General features: G+C 39.8%; 2 protein-coding genes across 4 annotated transcripts; both read right to left on the minus strand.

Moving 5' to 3' along the window:
- Positions 1-182: 182 nt before the first annotated feature.
- Positions 183-11,694, minus strand: inpp5ka (inositol polyphosphate-5-phosphatase Ka). 3 transcript variants are annotated; one of them, XM_026298773.1, is made up of 14 exons: positions 11,632-11,694; positions 11,245-11,323; positions 9,115-9,219; positions 8,892-9,000; positions 7,229-7,345; positions 6,364-6,539; positions 6,143-6,254; positions 5,847-5,956; positions 5,691-5,717; positions 3,896-4,121; positions 3,243-3,380; positions 3,056-3,139; positions 2,873-2,977; positions 183-2,744 (listed from the first exon to the last, which is right to left on the minus strand). In XM_026298773.1, the coding sequence occupies exons 2-14, from the start codon at positions 11,310-11,312 to the stop codon at positions 2,649-2,651; spliced, it is 1,473 nt and encodes a 490-aa protein (XP_026154558.1). In that variant the 5' UTR covers positions 11,313-11,323; positions 11,632-11,694; the 3' UTR covers positions 183-2,648. The 3 variants fall into 3 exon arrangements, with proteins under 3 accessions (XP_026154558.1, XP_026154560.1, XP_026154559.1); XM_026298775.1 differs by having other exon boundaries at positions 11,241-11,323; positions 11,632-11,684; XM_026298774.1 differs by lacking the exon at positions 5,691-5,717.
- A 464-nt stretch (positions 11,695-12,158) lies between these two features.
- LOC113125474 (phosphatidylinositol transfer protein alpha isoform-like) lies at positions 12,159-23,092 on the minus strand. Its single transcript, XM_026298947.1, has 12 exons — positions 22,937-23,092; positions 20,244-20,274; positions 15,946-16,091; positions 15,601-15,692; positions 15,296-15,303; positions 15,102-15,176; positions 14,286-14,369; positions 13,979-14,056; positions 13,743-13,853; positions 13,430-13,552; positions 13,130-13,199; positions 12,159-13,050 (listed from the first exon to the last, which is right to left on the minus strand). The coding sequence occupies exons 1-11, from the start codon at positions 22,951-22,953 to the stop codon at positions 13,152-13,154; spliced, it is 813 nt and encodes a 270-aa protein (XP_026154732.1). The 5' UTR covers positions 22,954-23,092; the 3' UTR covers positions 12,159-13,050; positions 13,130-13,151.
- Positions 23,093-23,893: the final 801 nt, after the last annotated feature.

Consider the following 23,893-nt stretch of genomic DNA (forward strand, 5'->3'; position numbering starts at 1 on the left):
TTTTAAAAAAGATATTCAAGATTATTAAATCTAAAGTAGTTATTATTCTCAGGACTTACTGAGAACAGGTCCAATAAAGGTTAAAACAAATCTGACACTAAATCAACAAACCACACAAAGTATGAAGTGAGAGTTTTTAATATGTACATGTTCAAAGCTATAAACATGTTGCTATCTTGTTACAGTACATTAGGACATATCAATACTGTTTGAAAAAATAATTCACTCTTAAAGTTAAAAAAGTGACCTAAATTGGGTAATTCAGTTCCAGCAAGCCCATAACAACATTCAGTAGCCTAAAAGTATAGAACTGCAATATTTAAAATCTAAAGGACCTCAGGAAACGAAATAACCATGAAAATCATGTCTGACAATCCTATGAATAATAATGACACATACTATATCAAAATTGAGCAGCATAATATAGTACAGTAAATGTAAAGCCACATTTCATTTTAAAGGCACGTGCTGAATTATTGTTCTCCCAAAAGCAAAATATATTCATTTTTCTTTCTCCATACACATTAATGTTAGCCTATAAATATTTAAACTACAACAATGAACAGTACATTTCTTCAAGTTCTCCATTTCAGTGTGACATCTCAATCAGCATTAAAGGGAATGAATAAAAAGCAACATTCAAGTGCGTTAATGAGGCAACATACTAAACGAGAATTTATCCTTTGAAAAAAAAAAAAAAAAAAAAGTTGCACATCTGTTTTTTTGTGTTCAAGTCCATCAGGAACAATTGAACTAAAATACTGCAAGTAGAAAATAAAAACTGCTAAATTTTGTTTTATCATTGTATAGAACATTCATAATTTTACACTTAGATATTTGGAGCCCTATTAAATCCTAAATAAATCCAGTTTACGTAGGACAGTACAGATTAAAATCAGCACTGCAGGACTAATAATTATCCTCATATTTTTGAATGAAGATTTTCTTTTTAGTTAATACTGCTTGATGTTATTAATGATATGAGAAAAGAAAGGAAGTCAGATCTTCTGGTTTAAAGGATTATTTTAACTTCATAAATCAGAATTTCTCTGCTGCCTTAAATGCTTTATTCACTCATTTTCTTGTACTTAATCCTATATCAGTTAACTCTCAAAAGTCTAAGGGGCAAACAAGCCAAAGCTCAAACTGAAATGTATCGGGTCACATTTTTACCAAAAGACATAAGTTTACCTATGCTCTATGATTCAAATAATTTTCAGCTCTATTCTATTTAGCTACAATGCTCTGGTCCCTTGCAGCCTGCAGAGCTACCAGGTCACTGGTGTTAAAGCCTGTGAGAGCTATGACTGAATCATTGTGTTTTCAGTGGTCCAGTGACTCGGTTTTGTTTTAGGTGCCACGTTTCTTTTTGACCTTTACCTCCTATGGATATTGAGCTTTAATCATCCCCTTAACCAGGAACACCTTCTAGGCTGAAATGAACATGGAAAATATCACTAAGGGCAAATTATTAATAATAGCATTTCCTGTGTAAGATCCCACTGCAACACGATGGTTTTCCACAATCACACAAATTAGTTGTGTACAGCCACGGATGGCTTCATGTCCATTGTTGGCTTGGTAAGCAGTGAACCATTGCTTCAGCAGTGCACTGTGCATCAACCTTGCGTTTGCCATTTGAAATTAATTCTGCTTGCTTTCAACTGCAAAACTCATCAGTCTTTATGAACAAACTGATCTGATCACAATGCTGTGTACTCAAAAAAATGAAACGTTTGTTCCAGACTTCTTGTTCCAGCTTTTCTTTTAGCCAGACCAAGGCAGCTTTGGGGTCAACTTCTGCATTTTAACAAGAAAGCTTTTTAGATAAATCCTTTGACCCATTAACAGAAATGGAACGTCTTGCATTCAACATCAATGTCCATGTCCAACATCAACCTAATATTTTACCAATACTTTTAACCCAGTCTGGGTTTCACAAGATGTAGAGACAAATATCAAGATATTTTTCATGATGGAAAAAATTCATAAGCAAGTTCTGGAGTTTTAAAGGAAAGGGATAAATGGATATCTGACAATTGGATATCCTAAGAAAAATATCTTGTCCCTGTGTTCAGATTTGACTGAGTACCAAAACTGTGGCGATTATTCACAGAAGGTCTGAACTGCCTTAGAACAGCTGTGTGCCAAAGACTCTGTTAAAGCTCCATCTGTTGATAAGTAGGTCACATTCAGTCTACAAAGCTGACAATTCTTTGCTCAATGTATGCCAATATAAATTAGATTTTCTATTCTGATCTACTTTTCACAGAGTTTGAATCAGCTAATCAGAGACTGACCTTTTTCTGTGTTGATTTTAGTCATATCCTGGTTAATAGAATATGTAATGCCAGAGACAAATTGTAAATAAAGTGTACTGACTGTAGAGGTTTAGGTAACCGATGGGCAAACGAGTAGCATCAGAGAGGTCAGTGGGTATTTGTACAAATGGCATGTCCTGACTTACTCCTTCAGTAGTTAAGAAATAGTTATAAGCCCCTCGAAACAAAATATGATTTGTGACGTTGGGCTGTATAAATAAAATCTGACTTGACTTTCAGATCAAGAAAAACCTAAAAAAAAAAAAATAAAAAAAAACCTGTTCAGGCAACCCAGGCCCAAATGGATTCATCTCAGCTCCTGGGAGCTCAGTTCCACAGGTCTTCACTTGCTACACTTTTGTCAAGTCTGTTGACCTTTTCTGGCACCAACCCTTCCTCAATGGCTACCTTGGACTCATGGACCTAAATAAGAGAGAGCGGTTCATCACTCGGGTGCTTACTGACCACACACTTGACTTCAATCAGGTTCAGGTTGCGGATCAGGATGAAGTCAAAAATAAACAGCTATGTGCACTTGCAATATTACTCACCTTGAATGGTTCACTGATTCCAATGATACACTGCAAAGTACTGCTGTAGTAACAGAGCATGCACTCTTCTCCCTGCACAGGGATTTCTTCTTTACTAACATAGACCTACAAAAACAGAAACACATTTATATCATCTATTGGTTTTATTCTAGTAATTTTATTCATTGGTACATAACTTACTACCTGTATGACTTCTTCATTGATGGCTACTTCGTCATCTTTGACCCATGTGTAGGTGATATAGTCTGACACACTGGTGAATCCAACCTAAATTTCATACACACAATCAAGACTCTCATACTGAAATACTACATTTAAGTAAACTGCCAGTGGTAGATGGTTGTTCAATCTTCATCAAGCTGTTACCAACCTTATATAGTCCAATCCAGTCCCATGTGCTGGAGGGAAATGGCTGCAGAGGGCTGTAGAGAACAACTGCATCAATATCTGCGCTCCAGTCTCCCTCTGCCTGCAGACGCACCAGGGGAGTCTTATACATCTTCCTCAGCTGAAGGGATAAAGAAATAAACTTAAGGATTTGACTTTTGATGGTAAATAATATTATAAATACACTTAACTAGCTGATATTTTGCAGATATATGAAAGATAAATCAAGTTATTAACTTTTAATTTCACAGGCTTGGCCCAGTGAACAGGGGAAGAAACAGACCATCAAACAAGTTACAAACAAATCTCCAGCTTAACCAAACTCATATGGGAAAGAAAACAAAGGTAAACCATTGAACTACTGTGGCTCTCCACTCCAAGACAATTAATTTCTATTAGGATAAGACTTAAAAAACATTTTTAAAAAGGTTCAGTAAATCAGACTTTGGATACACACAAGGTGTTTTCATGGAATATTGGGGCGTATTTATCAACTTTACAACAATATATGCATTTGAATCAAATCAGAAAGGAGAGAATGGAAGATGTTGAAGTGACATATATTAAGCAAAAAGTGCCTGAAGAGTGTTTAGCCGTGTGGTTCTTGAAAGCACAGTCATTGTTCCAGTTTCTCACCTCCAGTGTAAAGATGCCAACAACAGGCTTGTGGTCACTGATGCTGTACTCCATGATGCTGGTGTACATGTCCTGCCTGATCTTCAGTGGATACTCCTTATCCTCTTCTAGCTGCTTGACCTCACTGGCATCCAGAGTGTTCCCATGGGGCTCATCATGAGTTGAAGCTTTGGGTCTGAGCCGCCACAGGATCCTGTCCGTCCAGGCAGGCTTACGTTTCTTTCCACTGCACAGGTCGTTACAGATAATGAACAGGAAAGGAGACATAGTCAAGTGTTTTAGCATGATCAGCAGGTTATGAGGTACATGATTTAGGAGGGGCAGCCTGCATGAAAGAAAGGTTTAATATCTATAGGGGATATATTTGTATGTGACATAAACACATATAATCCATCCATCCATTTCCTGCTGCTTTATCCGGGGCCAGGTTGTGGGCACAGTGGTCTAAGCAGGCAGGAAAATGCCCCCACGACCCAGCCCCGGACATATATCATTGCAACTCTAAAATTAAAGAGGTTAAGTTTTTGTCTTTAATTTTTTTGTTGGTGAGCTTCACTTGCAACTGACTGTTCACATTAGTATTACAGTTACAGATTCCACTGCTACTATTATGTGCCATGCAGTGCTATGATAGTATACTTTTCATAAAATGTTTTCAGTTTGTCGATGTGTGTCACCATGTCTCCAGTTTCTAAAGGTTGTTCAGACAGTCAGTGCTGAGAATTCTGAGGTAGGATTTTGATATGGAATATCTAAAATGAAAATGTCTTACACATCCCAGGACACTGTATATTGTCAAATTACAGGAGATATGGGAATACCATACTTTAGTAGTAGGTAAAGTAAATTGACTGCCAGCAACTTCGACCATAAGCAGTACCATGGCTGAGTTATACCGAGTTGAGACCAACACACATTGAATTATCCATGAAGATAGCATTTGTATTACTGAAACATCTATTTATAGCCATGCATGCTAGCTGTTATGTAGAAGCTGATCTGGTTTGCACTCTGGCTTTTACAAGAAGCTCTGAAAGCAGTAGCAAGATCTTACATGCTGAAGGTTAAATGTGGCTTAATTTTGGCCACTTGTCTCCTGATCCTATTTAAAGGTTCTCTGTAGAGTTTATAATAAACAAACACAATGGTGTTTACATGTAGTGTTTCTCATGAAGTGCATCCCCATTGGGTTGTTAAATGTGTTGAATGCTTCTGCTACCTTATAAAACACTCGTGAAGCAGATTCATAATATATTTAAAAATCTGTCTTCTTAACAATATTTAAATCCTCATGTTCTTTGCATTTTCTGGCACACGGCTATATTTCTTTGTTGCATTACCGTCACCAACTGTGAAATGGTGTAAAATAACTGGCACCCTTACCAAAGTGCATGTGAACCAAACACACATAAAACTAGTAGGCAAAAACTCTACAGGGTACCTTTTCCAACAATATTGCCTTGTTAAACAACAGATCCACCAGTAGACAAACAAACATTTCAGTCTTTTCTTTGCAGAGACATCATCTGTATGAAAAGACAGGGTTCGATCTGTTTGTTTTGTTTAATTTGGAGTGTCATAGATGAAGATCATCTTCATTAAGCCTTTTAAAATATGGTTAATACTTAAAGTGAAACAGTTACCGCATTAAAAAAAAAAAAAAAAAAAAACAGGATTGCTACTTTTACCAGTTTGTTAAAAGTAGAGCAGACGTGCAGTGCAGTTAGGTATATTAAAAAAGAACGACATGATATATTAAGGGAAACATGGACACAAATGTGTTTTGCTCTCTTACTTAAAGCCCAACCATGTCCTGTACAGCCTGTTTGAAAAGAAGTGCAGATCAAATATATACATATTAATATTTAAGAGATAATCACTGAAAATAAGTGTATTCAAAACTATGTTAATTAGGAGTGATTATGCTGAGGATTGTTATTCAGACAGTTACCTGCTGTCATAGGAATCAGAGTTGAGGTCAAACTTGTACGTGGGTTGAAAGTCCAGAGGCCCTTCCTCAAACTCCTGGAGCATCTGTTCTTTCTTCTTCATCATGATCAACTGCAAATTACAACACACACACTTCATGACACCCCCACTAAAACAAACACATTGATGAACCATGGCTAAAAATATTTTCATTACTCATGACACACCCATACAGCTGTTGTGCTGAGACCATGGTTACTCATATGAACAGGGTTTAATTATCCTGTAAGCAGCTGGATGACGCTTTAAGTGTCAAACCTGGTCTTTGCTCCACAGCAGGTTGTAGGTTTGATTGTTGATACAAGTGCGGACAAAGTGCATGCCATGGTCCTGAATTCGGAAGTTGAGATCTCCAAACCAAAAGACCAGCCTGCACATGGTGGAGATACAGAGGAAAATAAAGCTTTGATATCTTATTTGAGAGACTCAAAATCTTTGTTGTGGAAAGGTGGGCATTGAATTCTGTGATTTTTACTCGCCTGTGGTCAATAATTCTTGGTGCCTTTTCACACTCAAAGGTCTGTGTGTCCATAATGTACTCAAACTCATCCACTCTCTCTGTGGCATATTTCATATGAGCAGCCAAGTGACAGTTGAGGAAACACAACATGTGGCCATAGAAAGACAGACGGATGGACACACCACCTTTGTTCCCCTGAGAGACAAATAGGAAACGATAGAAAACAGGAGAAACAATGTTCTGTTGAACAAGTCTGTACTTTTCATTCGCTTTTTACCTTTTATTCTCTAAGTGACAAAAAACAATCTATTTTTGACATATAAAGAAACTACAGATAAGACACTTCTGTGGTTTAGTTCACAAATGTTTTATTCCATTCCTTATTTAAAAGAGGAAGTGTGCCAATTTTACACATCAGAGTTTGTTTACACCTGTTGTTGGATACTAGTGCATGAGCAAAGTGGTGTAAGAATTTTTGTGGCTCAAGTTGGAGGTGAATGAAATTCGATAAATGCCCCAAGTGATATCGGTCGAGTCAACTTCGTTTGGGGCTGAAGACTACATGTTACAAAAGGTTAGAAAGAAATGAACTTATGAGGCCTCTACAGTCCACTCCTGGAGTATAGGCCACATTAGCGACTACTATCATTATGAACCTCAATCGCTGACAAAACTATTGGCAGTTGTGTTACAATGCTGGTAATGTAAGCACCAGGTTTTGACATCGAAGGGAGAAAATTTGAAATAGAAAAGACAATCTCTCTTTCTCTGCTGCATCAGTTTTGATCAACCTTTTGAACAATCCATCATTAGTCAAACAATACTAAACAAGGGCAAGTCTAAATTAGTCACATATTTCAATAATGTCTGTGTGCATTTCTCACCCAGTAACCAAAAACGCCTGTGCGTGTGTATGTGGCCTGTATGTCTCTAATGAAGGGGACATGCTCCAGTTTAGAGAAGAAGAGCAGCAGCAGACCCTGCATTCTGATGGATGACACCTGAAACACACATACAGTATACGCAGTGAAACAACTCTTTATAGGAGCCATGTAAGTAACTCTAGATGCTGTTAATATCTCATCACAGATCAAAACATTGAAATTATAGTCATCAAAGTTTCACCTATTCAACAGAGCAAATTAAGTGATATGAGTAACTGATAAGAATAACTGATATGAGTTGAGTTGTAAAAAGTAGGGGTGGAACGGTATATGTATTCGTCCCGAACCGTCACAGTACCAGTGTCACAGTCCGGTTCACAGTACACAAGAGCTCAAAGACCCACCTGCTTGTTTTAAATCAATAGTGTGGGAAAGTTTTGGGTTTCCTTTGCGAGCGAGTCGTAGATAGCAATATGACTGTGTGTCAGCTTTGTAAGGCAGCTGTACAGTACGTGAGTGGAAATACGACCAATATGCTAACACATATCAGACGACATCATCCAGATGTGACAGTCACCTGAGCTAATTCAAAAGTTTTATTTTTCATTATTATATTTATTTTGTCCCTAGAGCCGGTTTCAGCATCCAGGGATCGGGTCGCCGAGGTCCCCGTCCTCGACCACTGCCAATCCACTATGCACCGGTCCCTTATGGATCCTCCTGCGGGTGGTGGGTCCCACGTCGCTCTTTCGGGCTTTGCCCGGCTGGGCCCCATGGGGGAGACCCAGTCACTAGGCGCTCGCCTACGGGCCCGAACCCCAGGCCTGGCTCCAGGGTGGGGCCCCGGCTTCGCCATGCTGGGCGACGTCAAGGTCCTCAGTTGTCGCTCCATAAGAGGTCACTGAACTGCTCTTAGTCTGGTCCGTCACCTAGGACCTGTTTGCCTTGGGAGACCCTGCCAGGGGCATATACCCCCGGACAACATAGCTCCTAGGATCATACGGGCACTCAAACCCCTCCACCACGATAAGGTGGCGGTTCAAGGAGGGGGCCAGGCCAGGGGAGAGATCCTGCCTCAATTGGAGGAGCTTAAGTATCTCGGGGTCTTGTTCATGAGTGAGGGAAGGACGGAACGCAAGACTGACAGACGAATCGGGGCATTGGCAGCAGTAATGCGGTCGGTGTACTGGTCTGTTGTGGTGAAGAAGGCGCTGAGCCGTAAGGCGAAGCTCTCGATTTACCGGTCAATCTACTTTCCTACTCTCACCTATGGTCATGAGCTCTGGGTCATGACCGAAAGAACAAGGCTGGGGCCTCGCGGGGAAGACCCAGGACACGCTGGAGGGACTATGTCTCCCGGCTGGCCTTGGAATGCCTAGGTGTCCCCCCGGAAGAGCTGGAGGAAGTGTGCAGGGAGAAGGAAGTCTGGCTATCCCTGATTCGGCTACTGCCCCCGCGACCCGGCCCCGGATAAGCGGAAGAAGATGGATGGATGGATGGATATTTATTTTGTATTTTCATATTACAAGAAGCTTTTCAGTTCTGTAGCTGATTGTGACCAAACACTACTGCCTGTTCACAGAAAAAAAGCAAACCGTACCAAAATGTGACTTCTGTGTACCGTTCCACCCCTAGTATAAAGGTGTTTTGAGAAGTTATGTACCTTAATGTATTTCCTTGGTGCCAAAGCAGACATAAATAGAAGACTCCACGGGTTATCGAATACAAGGTCTGACACAAATCTCAGCGGCCCTGAGTATACTTCCTGCAGACTAACAGACACACAGACACACACACACACAGAATATTAATTGTCACTCACAGATCCAGTTATATAAACAAATTATTGAATCCCCCAATTAATTTACATTCCCAGTACCACCTACCCAATGACGTAGAGGTCTGGGCTCTTTAGAGAGTTCAGATGGAGAAGTGAGGTCACATCGTCTGGAGGATCAGCCGTGGCCACATTCCACGTCACTATGTGAAGCCTGTTGGACACAGAAGATTGAAAATATAACTGAGCACATATTGTGCCTTAAAAAAAACATACATATTACATCAACAATAGATGTCAGCACTGAGCACATTAGAATTCTGTATATATTAAAGACAAAACAATGTACCTTTAGAATATACAAACATTAAGTTGATCTGTTCAGGTAATGAGTATCATACAGTGTGTCAAAACGCAAAGATGAGCACATCATCTGAGTGTAAAAGCTACAACACAAGCACTGTGCTGCTACCACGAGCAGGTCGGGCTACTGCAGTTAACATTTAATCAGACAAGTCATCGTTATATCCAAGCACCAAGTGTCTATAATTTCTGCTCAGTAAAATGTAGGACAGATTCAAAGAGCAAAGTTTTACTGATGGCAAATATCAAGGATGTCTTTTCTTGGCCAGTTGAAGGGCATGGAAACTGTCTCCACCTTCAGCATACAGAGAAAAGAAGTGACATTTGTTCTCCACCTGAAACTGTCTCTCCTCAGCTTGTTGGCTCTCTTGCCACAGATGAAAAAAACGTTATCCAGGGTTTTAACCACTTTTTCATGCAGCTTGTTTCTGGGGTCTAAGTCATCCACGCAGGTCATCAGCTGGTTGATCCGATGGCGCAGAACAAGTTTGCTGCTCGTTGACTGTGTAGCATCACTAGAAAGGCTGTCAGAGCGGATGCGGCCTGTGGTGCCGAACAGCCGACTGATTTCATCCATTCTGACTCAAAGTGTAAAGTGCACCACGGTCAGCGGTACTGCTGAGAGTGTTGAAATTTCAAAAACCCAAAGTACTTGCTAAAGCACCACAAATTGTTTGAAGTATACCACAAGAAAAAAAATCCACATTTGACTATTTTAAACATGGATTACACCAAAAAAAACCCCAAAAAACAAATTAGCAACAGTGCAAAGTTTTGGTTGCTTCCGAAGAAACAAACGACTAATTAAAATGAGGAAAGTCCAGACTGAAGGATGTTGGTGCTCCAGAGTGATTAGGTAATTGGTTAATCCATCAACAAGCCCTCTTTGTGCACTAAAAACCACATCTAATCTCATTGTAAAATGTCTCTATACTAGGCCTATTAACAAATCACATGCATGAATATAAAAACAACTCAAACCCAATGACAGCACATTGTTTTTTGTTTTTCTTTCAAATCCACATTCAGTGTGTATTATTGGGCAACCTAATCCACCTGAGAAAGTGCAATTAGTCAGTCTTGGTCCATATTTAACCCTAAATGAGACAAACAACTCTGCCAGCCACAGGCGCTGACACAAAGACTTAGTTGTCAACTTCTTCTAAGTATTGATTAACAATAACAGGCTGGACTCTTGAGCTTTCGTTGCAGAAACAAAAGACTAAAATGGTTAAAATCACTGGTCTCTAGCTGCCAGAAATCACTATGGATTCTTTGTCTGAGGACCCAAAGTATCAAATAATCTACTGGCACAAATAGAAGAAAAGCCCCAAAGTTTTATAAGAAACAGTTCCCTGACAGACAATTCAGATTCATTTAAGCAAAACACTAAAGACAGTTTCTCCCCACACATCATTACATTTAACCTCTCAGTCCAACTGTGCAATAGTTGGACAGTAGGTAATGCTCATCATACATTTAACACAGAACTCAACGGGTGTACTCGTTGTATATACCGTAATGTACTGTAAGTAGTAGATCCCCTGATGGGTTTTATGACTTTGGTGGAAATTGCCTCAGGCCAAGGTCCATTCACATATCCAGCAATTTAACACCGCTTGACTTAAACACTAAAAAAAATCTGGCGTGGGCCAGTTTTATCAATGAACACTGAAAACATGATTTACTAACGACATTTTCAGGGTTATGGTTTATTTAATAATTTTGTTTTCACGCCATGGTAGAGGAAACTATCCTTAACAAGAGCTGAGAAACTGCATAATGTCAAAGAAAGTATTTACTACTAAGTATTAGCTGGTTGCAGAGAAGCACGGGTATTTCGGCAAAAGAGGATGCAACAATGATACAGACCAACCTGAAACTGTCTCCCGCGGAGTGTCCCTTCTCCAGACTGAGCTCTGACTGCTCCTCGTTCTCCTCCATCGTCTGCGCAGCTGGAAGGCAATAAGGAAAATTCGCTATAAGTCGTCCAGCCCCCAGTGTTAGCTAGCATGGCTAACAGCACCAAGCCCTACTGCATTTCATGTCTGGATTGTGCAGACCCGGAGCTGGTATCATTAACTTGCATGGAGCTAATGCTAATTGCATAAAGCTAACTGAACCTGACGTTGTGCCTTACTGTAAACATTATCTGATAAATAACGGTAGCGACAGTGCGCACCTGGCTAAACCAAGCTTTTCTTCGTCAGACACGCAAGAGTATTAACATCTGCATTAACACAGATGTTTTGTCTGACATTACCTGTTATGCGTCGATGAAAGTGTTTATTTGAACAGACGTACAGTAGACTGTCGATGTGACCCCGCCCCCTTACCCGGAAGACGAGTTATGAGCCTTCAAAATAAAAGTACTTTTGCCAAGTTGAGCAGGTTAAATGTTCTCGTTTTAATTACTGCAAATTCACTTTCAAGTATAGGTAGTTTTTATTCATTTATCTGCACTACACCAAATTCGAGGACTCCGATCAGCTTTACATATAGTTTGTGTATTTAAAAAGAATTAACACTTAGATCTGTAAATTTCCTCATTATACTGTATGCATGACCTGATACCTTTGTATCCAGCACGGCTAAAGTAAAGCTTAGTGTTAGTATGAGGTTAATGTACAAATACATTTAGGCATTTTATACTCTATGTATAACCTTTATACCGAATTTATTTTCATCAGTTAATCCTCAAACACCTTTAATTTGAAGGGTTGATGCCTGATATTCTGTTGTAATATTTACTTACTGCTCACTCCAGCAGAAGTAGAAATGCACAAAAAAGCAAGGACCAAAAATAGCGTCTTTAATACACTACACAATCCTATAACACATCACATTAAAACTTAGGCTCACAATGACATACCCCAGACCAAACTTTTGCACAGTTATCAACATATCTTCATGTGTCAGTCATTTTGAAATCTGCTCAGATTTCAGGTTTTTCCTACACATTGATATCACTCAAAACCTCAACCCAAAGTTATTATTTAAAAATTGCAGTTGGCATCTTTGTATGATGCTAAATCCATCAACTGACCAACACATTGAACAGTCAACCCAGGATTACCAGAATAGTCTGAGAATAGATTAAATGCCTCTGACGGAGTTCTTTTACCATAAATATCTCCTATGTTGGTCTTTATAGAAATCAAACAGCACTGAGGGCTATTTATTTGTAGTCAGTTATAAAATAAAAAATATTTTAAGAACACAGTAACTCCGGAGCTTTTGCAAATGTAAACAGAAGTCTTGTGAAAAATGTATGTTGCTCTGGTAAGTAAACAAATAATTGTAAAAATTCAACTGAAAATACTAATCAAGAAAAAGAACAAAACCCAAATAACTGACAAGAAAGGATAACAAGAATCAGAAATGTTGGAAAAGAACCAACACATTTTTCTAGGCATAAGAAAGAACATTTCATCCTCAAAACTGATTCATTGACATGCAAATTTGTCTCATAAAAAAACTAAAAGCCACTGTAGTTGTATTCAAGCTAAGTATATAAATACACACAATCGCTTTACATTAATGAGCTCTTATTAAGAGCAAATTTAATAAGGATGTAAGTGATATTCTTATTTATGCCTGTCAAGCTGTTATTGGTCCAGTGTTCAAGCGAGGATTCTGAGTTTGATAAAGGAAGTCAAATCATCCTGTATTAGAGCAGGACCTGAAGAGGGAAAAGAGAACTAGGTTAAAATTAATCCTGTTCAAAATTACAAATGTTAATTTTGCAAAACAATACTCACTGGGTTAGCTATTCATCTGCCATCAGTTGTCATCAGCTGACATGCCTTTAACTTCATCATTCTTCCTCATCTATAACATGTCACATGTTACTTAGACATATACAAAAAAAGTACCTGACTTATTTTGTTCAGGGCAAGAATTGCTATTGAGCCAATACACAAATACTATACAGACTAGCGTAGTGTAAATGGAGTGTGATCCAGCACCAAACACTGCAAAGATTGGCACCAAGCAACATTAAATACTAATAGTTCTATTTCTAAGTCCTTGCAACAGCATGTTACTGCTGCAGTGCTCACCTCATCCAGCTCCTTCTTTGTCTCTTCCTCCATGCGTCGTATGTCATCCATGGACAGATTGATCCAGTTGTCAATCCAGCAGAACAGCTGTCTGTGGAAGTTGGTGAACAAACGCTTCTCCACCTGTATAGATGGTAAAAAGAGAGAAACAGAGCAAGGGAAGGGATTAAAATATTATTTTAAAGTAAATGAAGTACCAGTCTAATATGGTGTAGTATATCAACTCAAAGCAATATCAAATTTTCTCTTTTCAGAAATTCATGTTAGCCACAACAGATATCAAAACTAATTTACTATTAATACAATTTTACACCTTCTGAATGAAGTTTTCCATCTTGCCCTGTAGTCCCATCCACTTGAATTCAACTGTGACAAGCTTATAGGCACACATGCGTGGACAGTTGGGGTTGTTAGCAAGTTCTTTCTGCAAAAACACAGATGAATAGACAACATAAAACACAGTGTCCAGGCCTTTAGCCTGTGTAATGTCAGATGCATGTTGGGCCATATGTGGTGGGCCATAATGAACAGTAATAAGAGGTGTGGTACCTTCCAGTCAGGTCCCAGAGGCCCCCTACCAGTCTTCTGTGATTTAAAGATGGCTGGATCACTTTCTGGTTTGTAATCCTAAAGAATAAATGCAAGCTGTACAGTGTTATACAGTGGAACCATGATGAACATGAAGCAACCTAATATACTTGAGGTTTGTTATACTGATTGTTTAGTAGCTAGATGTGCTAGATAAATGTGAATATTGTGATTCTAAGCAATTCCAATCAGATATCTAATCAGCCACTGATGAGAAACTCTGAACTCTGTGTTTAAGTTTTAAAACATGCAAAAATTTTCCTCTTACCTTTGCACTTACAGAACTTCTATCAGCAATGTCAATATTAACAATCTCAGTTGCAGCCCATGTGCTTTTGTCTAGTCCGTGTACCTATGAGGCAGAACCAGACCATCAAGTTAGGTCAGTCGCTCATAAGAAAACCAACACAGACGAGTTTGTAAGTACAGGGAGAAGCAGCGTTTCAGTTCAATGCAAGTAAAACATGGAATAATCTTCCTGATGATGTTAGAGAAGCCTCATCTCTGGCAATGTTTAAGTCCAAGCTAAAAACCTTTCTTTTTATAATGGCATATAACTTATGACAACTGACAGTGTTTTATCCAAAGTTATTTATCTGCACTCAGTTTCCTGTAATTTTAATTTCACTATTTGCTGCTTCTTATTTTGATTTTTGCCTATGTACTTTTAACTTGTCTTTTATTTCTGTAAAGCACTTTGAATTACTCTGTGTATGAATTGTGCTATATAAATAAACTTGCCTTGCCTTCAACAAAAAGCAGGGGTTTAACCAGTGCTAGATAATGAGAACATTTAGTCTAGACAAAACTGATAAACTGACTTAAAGGTCCAAATCATGATGCAAATGTCACAAATGATACCCAACAACCAATGAAAACACACAATTAGAATCCACTTCCAAATTGATTACCAGCCCTCTGAATACACAGTCTAACACTCTAAAGACACTAATGTAGGTTTTATTGTTTTATGTTGTTGTTCTTGTGGCAGTTTAGTAAACACAGCAGTAACACATACATGGTGTTACAGTAGGTAAACTATGACCACAACTGCTTAGTATTATTTTCAGATGACATCACTTACATTGTCCTGATCCCCCATATCAGGTTTATGCCACGTCTCGATCTTAATCATGAATTTGTCCTTCATGTAGGCATTCTGCAAACATTGGACGGATTTACATGATAGCATCAGAAAACAGTGGGCCCACATTTTGAACAAAATGATATACATAAGTAGAAAGCTTAACTTAATATCAGCTTTTACTTGTTACTTACTGTGAGGACTACATCGGAAGAACAGGTGGACCATGATGGAAAGAGCATGGATCAGAAGGACAAGGAGAGACCAGGTTTCAGATTTCATTTATAAAACTCCACTACACAAATTGTAACTGTGCCTTTTCACCAAACAGATAGCCTTTGCTGTGCAATGTGACCGCAAGACACCAACTAAGAATGGGTTTCGATTATACAGTAGTAAATTATTAACTTCCAGCCAACGTGTGTGTGTGTGTGTGTGTGTGTGTGTGTGTGTGTGTGTGTGTGTGTGTGTGTGTGTGTGTGTGTGCTGTGGGACTCACTGGTTCTACAGTAAGGGTATGCATTCCAGGCCTTCTCGTGAACCTCCAAAGAACCTTTTGGAGCGATCATACGGATGATACCTGGCACTTTACTGCAGAAACACAAACATGCAGTGATGTAGTCACACAATTATACAAAATCAAAAACCCTTCTTGTATTTAACTGTATTAACACACTTGGACTTACAAAAACATAGGGCCCGTGCACTTTATGAGATTCTATGTAGAAGTGCAAAAACTACTTCAAGACTTTCAGTTGATTCAAGTGTTTATTAAATTTTTCTCAAAAATTTAATTTTGGCTCAGTGGTCCGCAGTGTGTATGTAGCAGTGTTAATCTGCCTACCTTTGAAGATGATAGATCTTGTGAGTGTACTGTCCCTTCTCTCCATCCTTCTCATAAGCCTCATTGACCAGCACCTCCACACCTTCTCCACCACCCGTCTCACTCTTACTGGCTTCTGCTACTGAATATAGCTGGCCCACCTGGTACTGGAGAGACAAATAAGAGAGCATGAGTATTGCTGTTTTCAGGCCCGAAATGTGTGTTGATGCTTAGACTGCAGACCCTATCTGCATATTATATTATGTCTTCCTAATGTCCAACCGTCCTCTTTCATGAGTGTGATAATGTATTTGTCAATACAGTCTGAGAGAGGAGTTGGCTCAACTGTACTGGAAGATGTAGTTTCTGCTGCTGTTGAACTGTACTGCAATATACAAAGAGGTGAGCAAAATAAATGTCAGCATAATGGTCGTACAATTCAGCAACACTGCAACAAAATCTGAAAATTATTGCGTTCATGGAGAATTTATTACAGGACTGATGACCCATTAAACTGCTGATTAAGTGTATATCAAATTTGTGTTTTCAGTTTGTTCCCCCAAGTGGCCAAATAAGAATACATGAATGCAACTTTATGTTATCCTGTGACCAGCCTAAATATCTGCTGTGAAAAGTTCTGCTGGCTGAAATGAATATCAGAAAACTCTTCAACATATTTGGACAGAAGCAGTTTCATCTATTTCACATCAAAACATATCCTGAAGTCTATCCATCCATCCATCCATCCATCCATCCATCTTCTTCGGCTTATCTGGGGCCGGGTCGCAGACTTCCATTTCCCTGGACACTTCCTCCAGCTCTTCCAGGGGGGACACTGAGGCGTTCTGAAGCCAGCCGAGTGACATAGTCCCTCCAGCGTGTCCTGGGTCTTCCCCATGGCCTCCTCCTGGTGGGACATGCCTGGAACACCTCCCCAGGGAGGCACCCAAGAGGCATCCGGAACAGATGCCTGAGCCACCTCATCTGAATCCTCTCGATGTGGAGGACCAGTGGCTCTACTCCGAGCTCCTCCCAGGTGATCAAGCTCCTCACCCTATCTCTAAGGAAGCTCCTGGCCACCCTTGCGAAGGAAGCTCATTTCAGCTGCTTGTATTCGAGATCTTGTCCTTTCTGTCATGACCCAAAGCTCATGACCATAGGTGAGAGTAGGAACGTAGATTGACCGGTAAATAGAGAGCTTCACCTTTTGGCACAGCTCCTTCTTCACCACAACAGACCGGTACACCGACCGCATTACTGCTGCCGATACCCCAATGTGTCTGTCAATCTTGCGTTCCGTCCTTCCCTCACTCATGAACAAGACCCCAACATACTTAAACTCCTCCATTTAAACTCCTTGGTTGCAAACCGCCCCAACGCATGCTGGAGGTCCTGGATCATTGGAGCCAACAGGACAACATCATCTGCCAAAAGCAGAGATGAGATCCTGTGGTCCCCAAACTGGACTCCCTCCGGCCCCTGGCTGCGCCTAGAAATTCTGTCCATAAAAATAAACAGAACCGGTGACAAAGGGCAGCCCTGCTGGAGTTCAACATGCACTGGGAACAGGTCTGACTTACTGCCGGCAATGTAAACCAAGCTCCTGCTCCGTTTTGTACAGAGACCATATAGTCCTTAGCAAAGGGCGCCGGGCCCCATACTCCTGGACCACCTCCCACAGGAAGGCGCGAGGGACCCGGTCGTATGCCTTCTCCAAGTCCACAAAGCACATGTGAACTGGTTGGGCAAACTCCCATGAGTCCTCGAGCACCCTTGAGATGGTATAGAGCTGGTCCAGTGTCCCTCGACCGGGATGAAACCCGCATTGTTCCTCTTGGATCCAAGGTTTGACCAACGGCCAGATCCTCCTCTCCAGAATCTTGGTATAGACCTTCCCAGGGAGGCTGAGGAGTGTGATCCCTCTGTAGTTGGCTCTGTTGTCCCCTTTCTTAAAATGAGGGACCACCACCCCGGTCTGCCAATCCAGGCTCATGTCCTGAAGTGTTTTTTAATTTTATCACAGTGAATGAACTCCTTTTGAGAACATTATATCTACTTGAAAAACTAAGATAATGACTGTTTCCTAAAAAAAAAGTCTTGCTTTCTTCTACATTAGCCTCTGGTTGTGGCTGAACAGCTTCCAAGTTGTACATGTACTGCATAACATCTACAAATTCCAAAAAAACACTACAGTAATGATTACACAAGGAATATACAAGAGCGGGAAAATAAGTTCATTATACCCTGTTGAGAATATGTCTGTCATGACCTTAGTTTATCATTCAAGGAAATGTTTCAGACAGACATTCAGCATCACCAAACCAGCAGAGTAAGCTTTTTCTTGAGTTTTCCCTGCTCGCTTCCTCTTACTCTTCCTCCTCCAACCCTTCCTGAGTCAAGCAAAAGTGTTGTGACACTGGAAGATGTGAGTCACATCACTAGTTCTAGCAGCCTGACCAGTCTGACACTCCTACTTAACACACCCAAAAAAAAAAAAAAAAACCAGTCCATAGGACATTAAATGCAACACAGAAACATCTGGTTGCTGTACATTCTGGTCTATTAGGGTGGAAAAATATCTCTAGGTATTTTTCTCTTTTGTAATCAGTGTCTGTGGATGTGTGTCCTTTTCCTACAGATAGAGCATTACAGGTTACAAACCTATTAAAGTAGCTGTGGATGCTTGACCTTGCTACTGTGATTAGGACCTCAGGAATGTGACTTGCCGTGTATAACCAGTGTGGCTTTCCATTGTCAAGCACAGTCAGAGATTTATGAGCAGCTCAGGGGTGAAACATTACATCTAGCTGTAAACAACAAACAGGCTGAACCTGAATGGAAGTGGTCGCCAAGATTGGAAACAGCAGTTGAGGCAGAGCGCTAAAAATGACTTAGTAAAAAAGTGAACAATCAATTAATTAAATCAGATCAATTAATTTAATGACAACAATGAGAAGTTATAATGATGTCTTTGGGACTATCATGCACTAGGCTTAGAATTACTTATCAGAAGGCCTGCATTTAAAATTGGATGCTGGAGTTTGAATTATATGGGCATTTAGCAGGCATGTCAGGTCTGAAAAAAGACGCTATTAAGTGTTGGATATCATACTCTGAAAAGTCAGGATATGTTGGCCTCTGATACTTTTGATCATTTCTTGTGAGTCCCCTAACTTCATTGACGCTTACCGGAACATCACTCAAGTATGTGTCTATAAAGATTTCTAAAAGTACTAAGTACAGATCACTAAATGTTTACTATCATGCAAGACATAAATTCTGCTTCTCTGCTACCAGTGGAGCTTTTAGCATGTTTGTACAAAGCATGAGGTAAGCCACAAATGGATAACTTAACATTTTGGGAAATAGGCTTATTTCACTTTTTCACAGAGAGTGAATCCAGAATCAGGTTGTTCTAATGTCACACTTAGTTAATCAATTAACACAGAAATCCAGAAAACATTTCACCCTGAAAGGGAGCAGAGGAAAAGCTGTTTATGCAGCAGATGATGATTATAGGGCTTAGGGATATATTGGATTCTGCTTTGTATTAAGCAATAGAAAAACAAAGAGTACAGTGTTGTATGGAGCATTTGAATTAAGACATAGAATGAGACAATGGGCATTATGTAAAAAAAGGAATGGGTTTATGTTTACTGGAGAACCCCTGGCATTTGTCTTAAGAAGCGTAAATATAGTGATGAGAAAAGGTTACAAGACTGGACCTGCTCACTTGTATGGAAGATTAAACACAGCTAAATAAAGTCTGAATTTGATATGAAGCTACAGCAGCATTTCAACTGCAAAGGCATCTAAAGGCAGTCTAAAGAAACAGCCCTGAGAGAGGCTAACTCCAACAACAACACGTCAGGGCACATACTGTACTAAGTGGCAGCCACTGCAGTGTTGCATGTGTAAAATCCTATCTGCTTTGTTATGCCTTTCATCAGTTCTAAAGGCACCAAGATCTGATGCATGGTGGGATCAACAGTGTAGAGAGTTTTAAACAGCATTCCTGTGAGGAAGACTAAAAAGTAGTTTTGTGACTGAAGAAAATATTAAAAGGTTGATTAGCTTTAACACCAGGGAGAAGGAAAACTGCTACTGAAAAAAATGAAGTAATGACAAATCATTATAAAATCTTGACAAAGGTTTAATGTTAAATCGGCTGCCAAGACAACATGTGGTTAAAATGTGATTCTGAGTTATAGTCTGCTACTGTCTGAATTGCAAACCAGGAGACCTAGAGATGAAGGGACTGCAGCTGAAGCTTTCATTGTTAATGGTCTCTGATAAAATAAAAGTAAACAAGTCCTTACCTCCTCCACTGAAACAGGCAAGACAATTCGACTGCAAGAGAGAAACACAGAGAGACAAAATAAAACAAGAATTAGATATTAGAGCATTAAAGCAAAATGTGACAGCTGTGCAGTTGGCCTATAAGAAGTGAAACTGGGTATACTAGGACAGAAACATAATATTTCCTCTTTAGGTCTGGCTTACAAACGACTCTGAATACACAACTGAGCTCATCAAAAAAACAGTCATGTCTAAGAAGCATGGAATTGAAAGGACCCTGTGATTTCATTCATTTCCAAACCGCTAGGAATAGCTCAACATTTTGGCACTGGTGGAAAACAGACAAAGAAAACCAAATCATAAATTGGCAAGTTTGTTAAAATTAGCTTCAATACTACAACTACGCACAGAATAATGCATCAATATAATCAAATACTATAATACACATTAATGTGAAATATGTCATTTTGCTATTGAGTACTATTGACTTTTACTTTTAGTACTTGAGTATTTTTTGATGCCAGTAGTTTTGTACTTTCAGCATTGTGAATGCAGGACCTTGTAAGAGTTTTTTTACACTGTGGTATTGCTCCTTTACTTGAGTAAACATTCTGAGTACTTCTTCCTCTACTGTATTTTTGGGAAAATATTTATCCAGTTTCTTGGACAACACTCATTTCTGTACAGTGAATGTGTAGCTGGAGTCAGCAGTCAATCAGCTCAGTTTAGCATAAAGACAAAGGGACAAACAACTAACCTGGCTCTGTTTAAATATAAGAAAATCCACCCGTCCGCATGTCCGGCCCTCACTAATTAACAAGTTATATCACATTTGTTTAATCCATACAAAAATCTAAGCCCTGTTATGGGCAGTGAGTTATGTGCCGGATTGTTGGGTAATTATTGTTGAACTGAGCCAGGCTGGTTTCTAGCTTCCTTCTTTCCTCTAAGCTAAGCTAAGCTGCTGCTTCTAAAGGTTTTCCAGACAGGGGAGTGGTACTGATTTTCTAATTTATGTGTCAGGAAAATAGGAACAGGCATATGTTAAACAAGTCTATTTGACATTTAAGATTAAAGGGAACCTTAGAAGTAATGTCATGGACTTTATTTAAGTTTGCTATAGTAAAAGGAGGAATCCACTGCCCTTCTATTAACTTGGCAAACACACATGAGATAGATTATTAAAACTTTTTTTAAAGTAGCAGATGCTGAGATATTCTGAGGTTTACTATCTAGTTGCACAAGTAGATCCTACATGGCTCATAATGTAATGCAGTAGAGATTAATTGGACCAGCTACTGCCTTGTAAATGCACAACTTCACCAACGCCCAGACTTTCCGCTTGTCATGCAGGCTTTCTGTTGGAAGACTGAAGCCCAATCCTATTCAAACTTTGGAAAGCTCTTCTGGAGGCTCAGGCGTCCTTATGCAACTATTCTCACAACCTGTGTAGCCCTCCTTGTGTTGAGTAAACTGAACTTCACGTGTAACGTTGGTTAAAGATGCACTCTTAATCCACGCTGAAGACACACACACCTGCCTCTGCGATGCTGAGTCTACTGGGACTGATACATAAAACTTATATATAAAATGAGCAAGGGCAGTAGCACGCCAGTTCTCTGCTAGTGCCTCATTTATCATAGGGACTTAGAGAAAAGGAAGAGGAAATTATAAACCTGCAAACAAGATTAGCGCTGTGAGACAAACAAGCTTGGAACCTGTGGTGGAAATCCTGCATATGCATGTATGTGTGTGCATCCCTCTCTTGTGCCTTGGTACAAGAACCAATTAATCATGACCTGTTACTGGTCTAGCAGAGCCTGAATATTTCATTAGAACAGATCCGAGTGGAAGAGGATCTTTCCAGGCATAAACCTGTGATGAAAAATACACACCACTGACCAACAGGAGCCATAACACCTAACCTGAAGGGTCGGCTGATTTTAAGTTTACAGTGAAAAGCTGCGTTTTGAGGCACAGGACAAGCCTCCTAATCATAATACTTTAACATGGTTGTACTTTTAATGTACTTTGCACCGTGGTCAGATGATCTTCGCTGGATGTTATGCATATGACAGGAGAGTCATAAAAAAAGCGCTGGGCTCAAGAGCGACAGGAATGTAGAAATAAAAATGAAACTCATTCATTCATTCATTCCCTTCAGTCAGGTCACTTAAGGCAAATGTATCATTTACTCGGCTACGTAAATAAAAATGTGGTTAGAGATGAGTGGTCTCCTTATATACATATATCAATACATCAAAGAATAAATGAAGTCGATGGAAATTGAACTCCAATTGTTTGGCTGCACCCATACTGTTCCTCTTCCTTGACAATTACAGTGGGGGTAGTTAGGCTGAGTTTAACCTATCTATGCCGTAATGACTCTCACAGTCACAGAAGTCCAAAAACCCTCTTACTTCAAATTCTACCGTCTGTCTACTTTGGCTGACAACCACACAAACTGTAAAGTGCCTAAACTTTAAATGGAGCTCTGAGTTCCCCAATAGAGATTTAACAACGCAGCCCAGTCAAGCTGCTGAAAAACACGAAGACCGTAGCTATCCGTGATGTAAATACATTTTAAAACGTGCAACACTTCATAATTAAAGTTAATGAGGTCTAAGTTATCGACAAGCCAAACGAGAGTGACGGTGCTAGTTTCTGTGTTTTATCTGATTTAAAAGAGTTTTTGAAAAATTAGGAGACTCACAATTCCTTGATCAGCATGTTGACTGTGATTCGGTCAAAACACCAGTATACGACAAGAAAAACTCCCCTCGGAAACTTCCCAGCTGACAAAAGCCGTTCATTCACGGGGAGACGCTTTTTACTCCAGGGTTTCGTCCCGGAAGGATCCGTGTGTGGCAAAAGGGGCAGGACATCCAGAGAGGAGACACCCAACTGTAGTTTCAGGTAACTTGCTGCTGCTGCGTTCAATTGCAGGAGCATTGTAACGTCTATCACATTGGCCCTAACAAGCTGCTCTTAACCTCTTTTTATTACAGGGTTATTGCCTTTCCTATAGTAGCTACCCTAGCTTTTTATTAGAGTTCTGATTGTTGCAGCTGAAATTAATAATAAACATAATTATACTTATGGGGATAATAAAAAGGCAGCATGGTGGATTAGTGGTTAGCACTGTTGCCTCACAGCAAGAAGGTCCTGGGTTAGCAACCTAGCCTTGTGTGGAGTTTGCATGATCTCCCTGTGCTTGTGTGGGTTCTCTCCAGGTACTCTGGTTTCCTCCCACAGTCCAAAAACATGTATGTCAGGTTGATTGGTGACTCTAAATTGCCCATAGGAGTGAGTGTGAGTGTGTGAGGTTGTCTGTCTCTATGTGGCCCTGTGATGGACTGGTGACCTGTCCAGGGTGGACCCCTGCCTTCCACCCAAAGAGAGCTGGGATAGGCTCCAGCAGATCCCCATGACCCTGGCTTTCAGGAATAAGTGGGTATAGAAAATGGATGGATGGATAATAAAAATAAAAGCTGGTAGTTTTAGACACCAGTATCCTCAACATTGCTATTTTTCTTCTGTGGTGAAAAGCAAAAAAGAATTGTATGACTTATTATTTAAAAACACAAACTCTATCTAAATGTAAATGTAAATGTGATAGTGTGAAGTATGAAACAAACAGAGGTTGTAGGTAAGCTATAATGAAGCTCAA

This window comes from Mastacembelus armatus, chromosome 13, assembly GCF_900324485.2.
Source record: "Mastacembelus armatus chromosome 13, fMasArm1.2, whole genome shotgun sequence".
Lineage (NCBI taxonomy): Eukaryota > Metazoa > Chordata > Actinopteri > Synbranchiformes > Mastacembelidae > Mastacembelus > Mastacembelus armatus.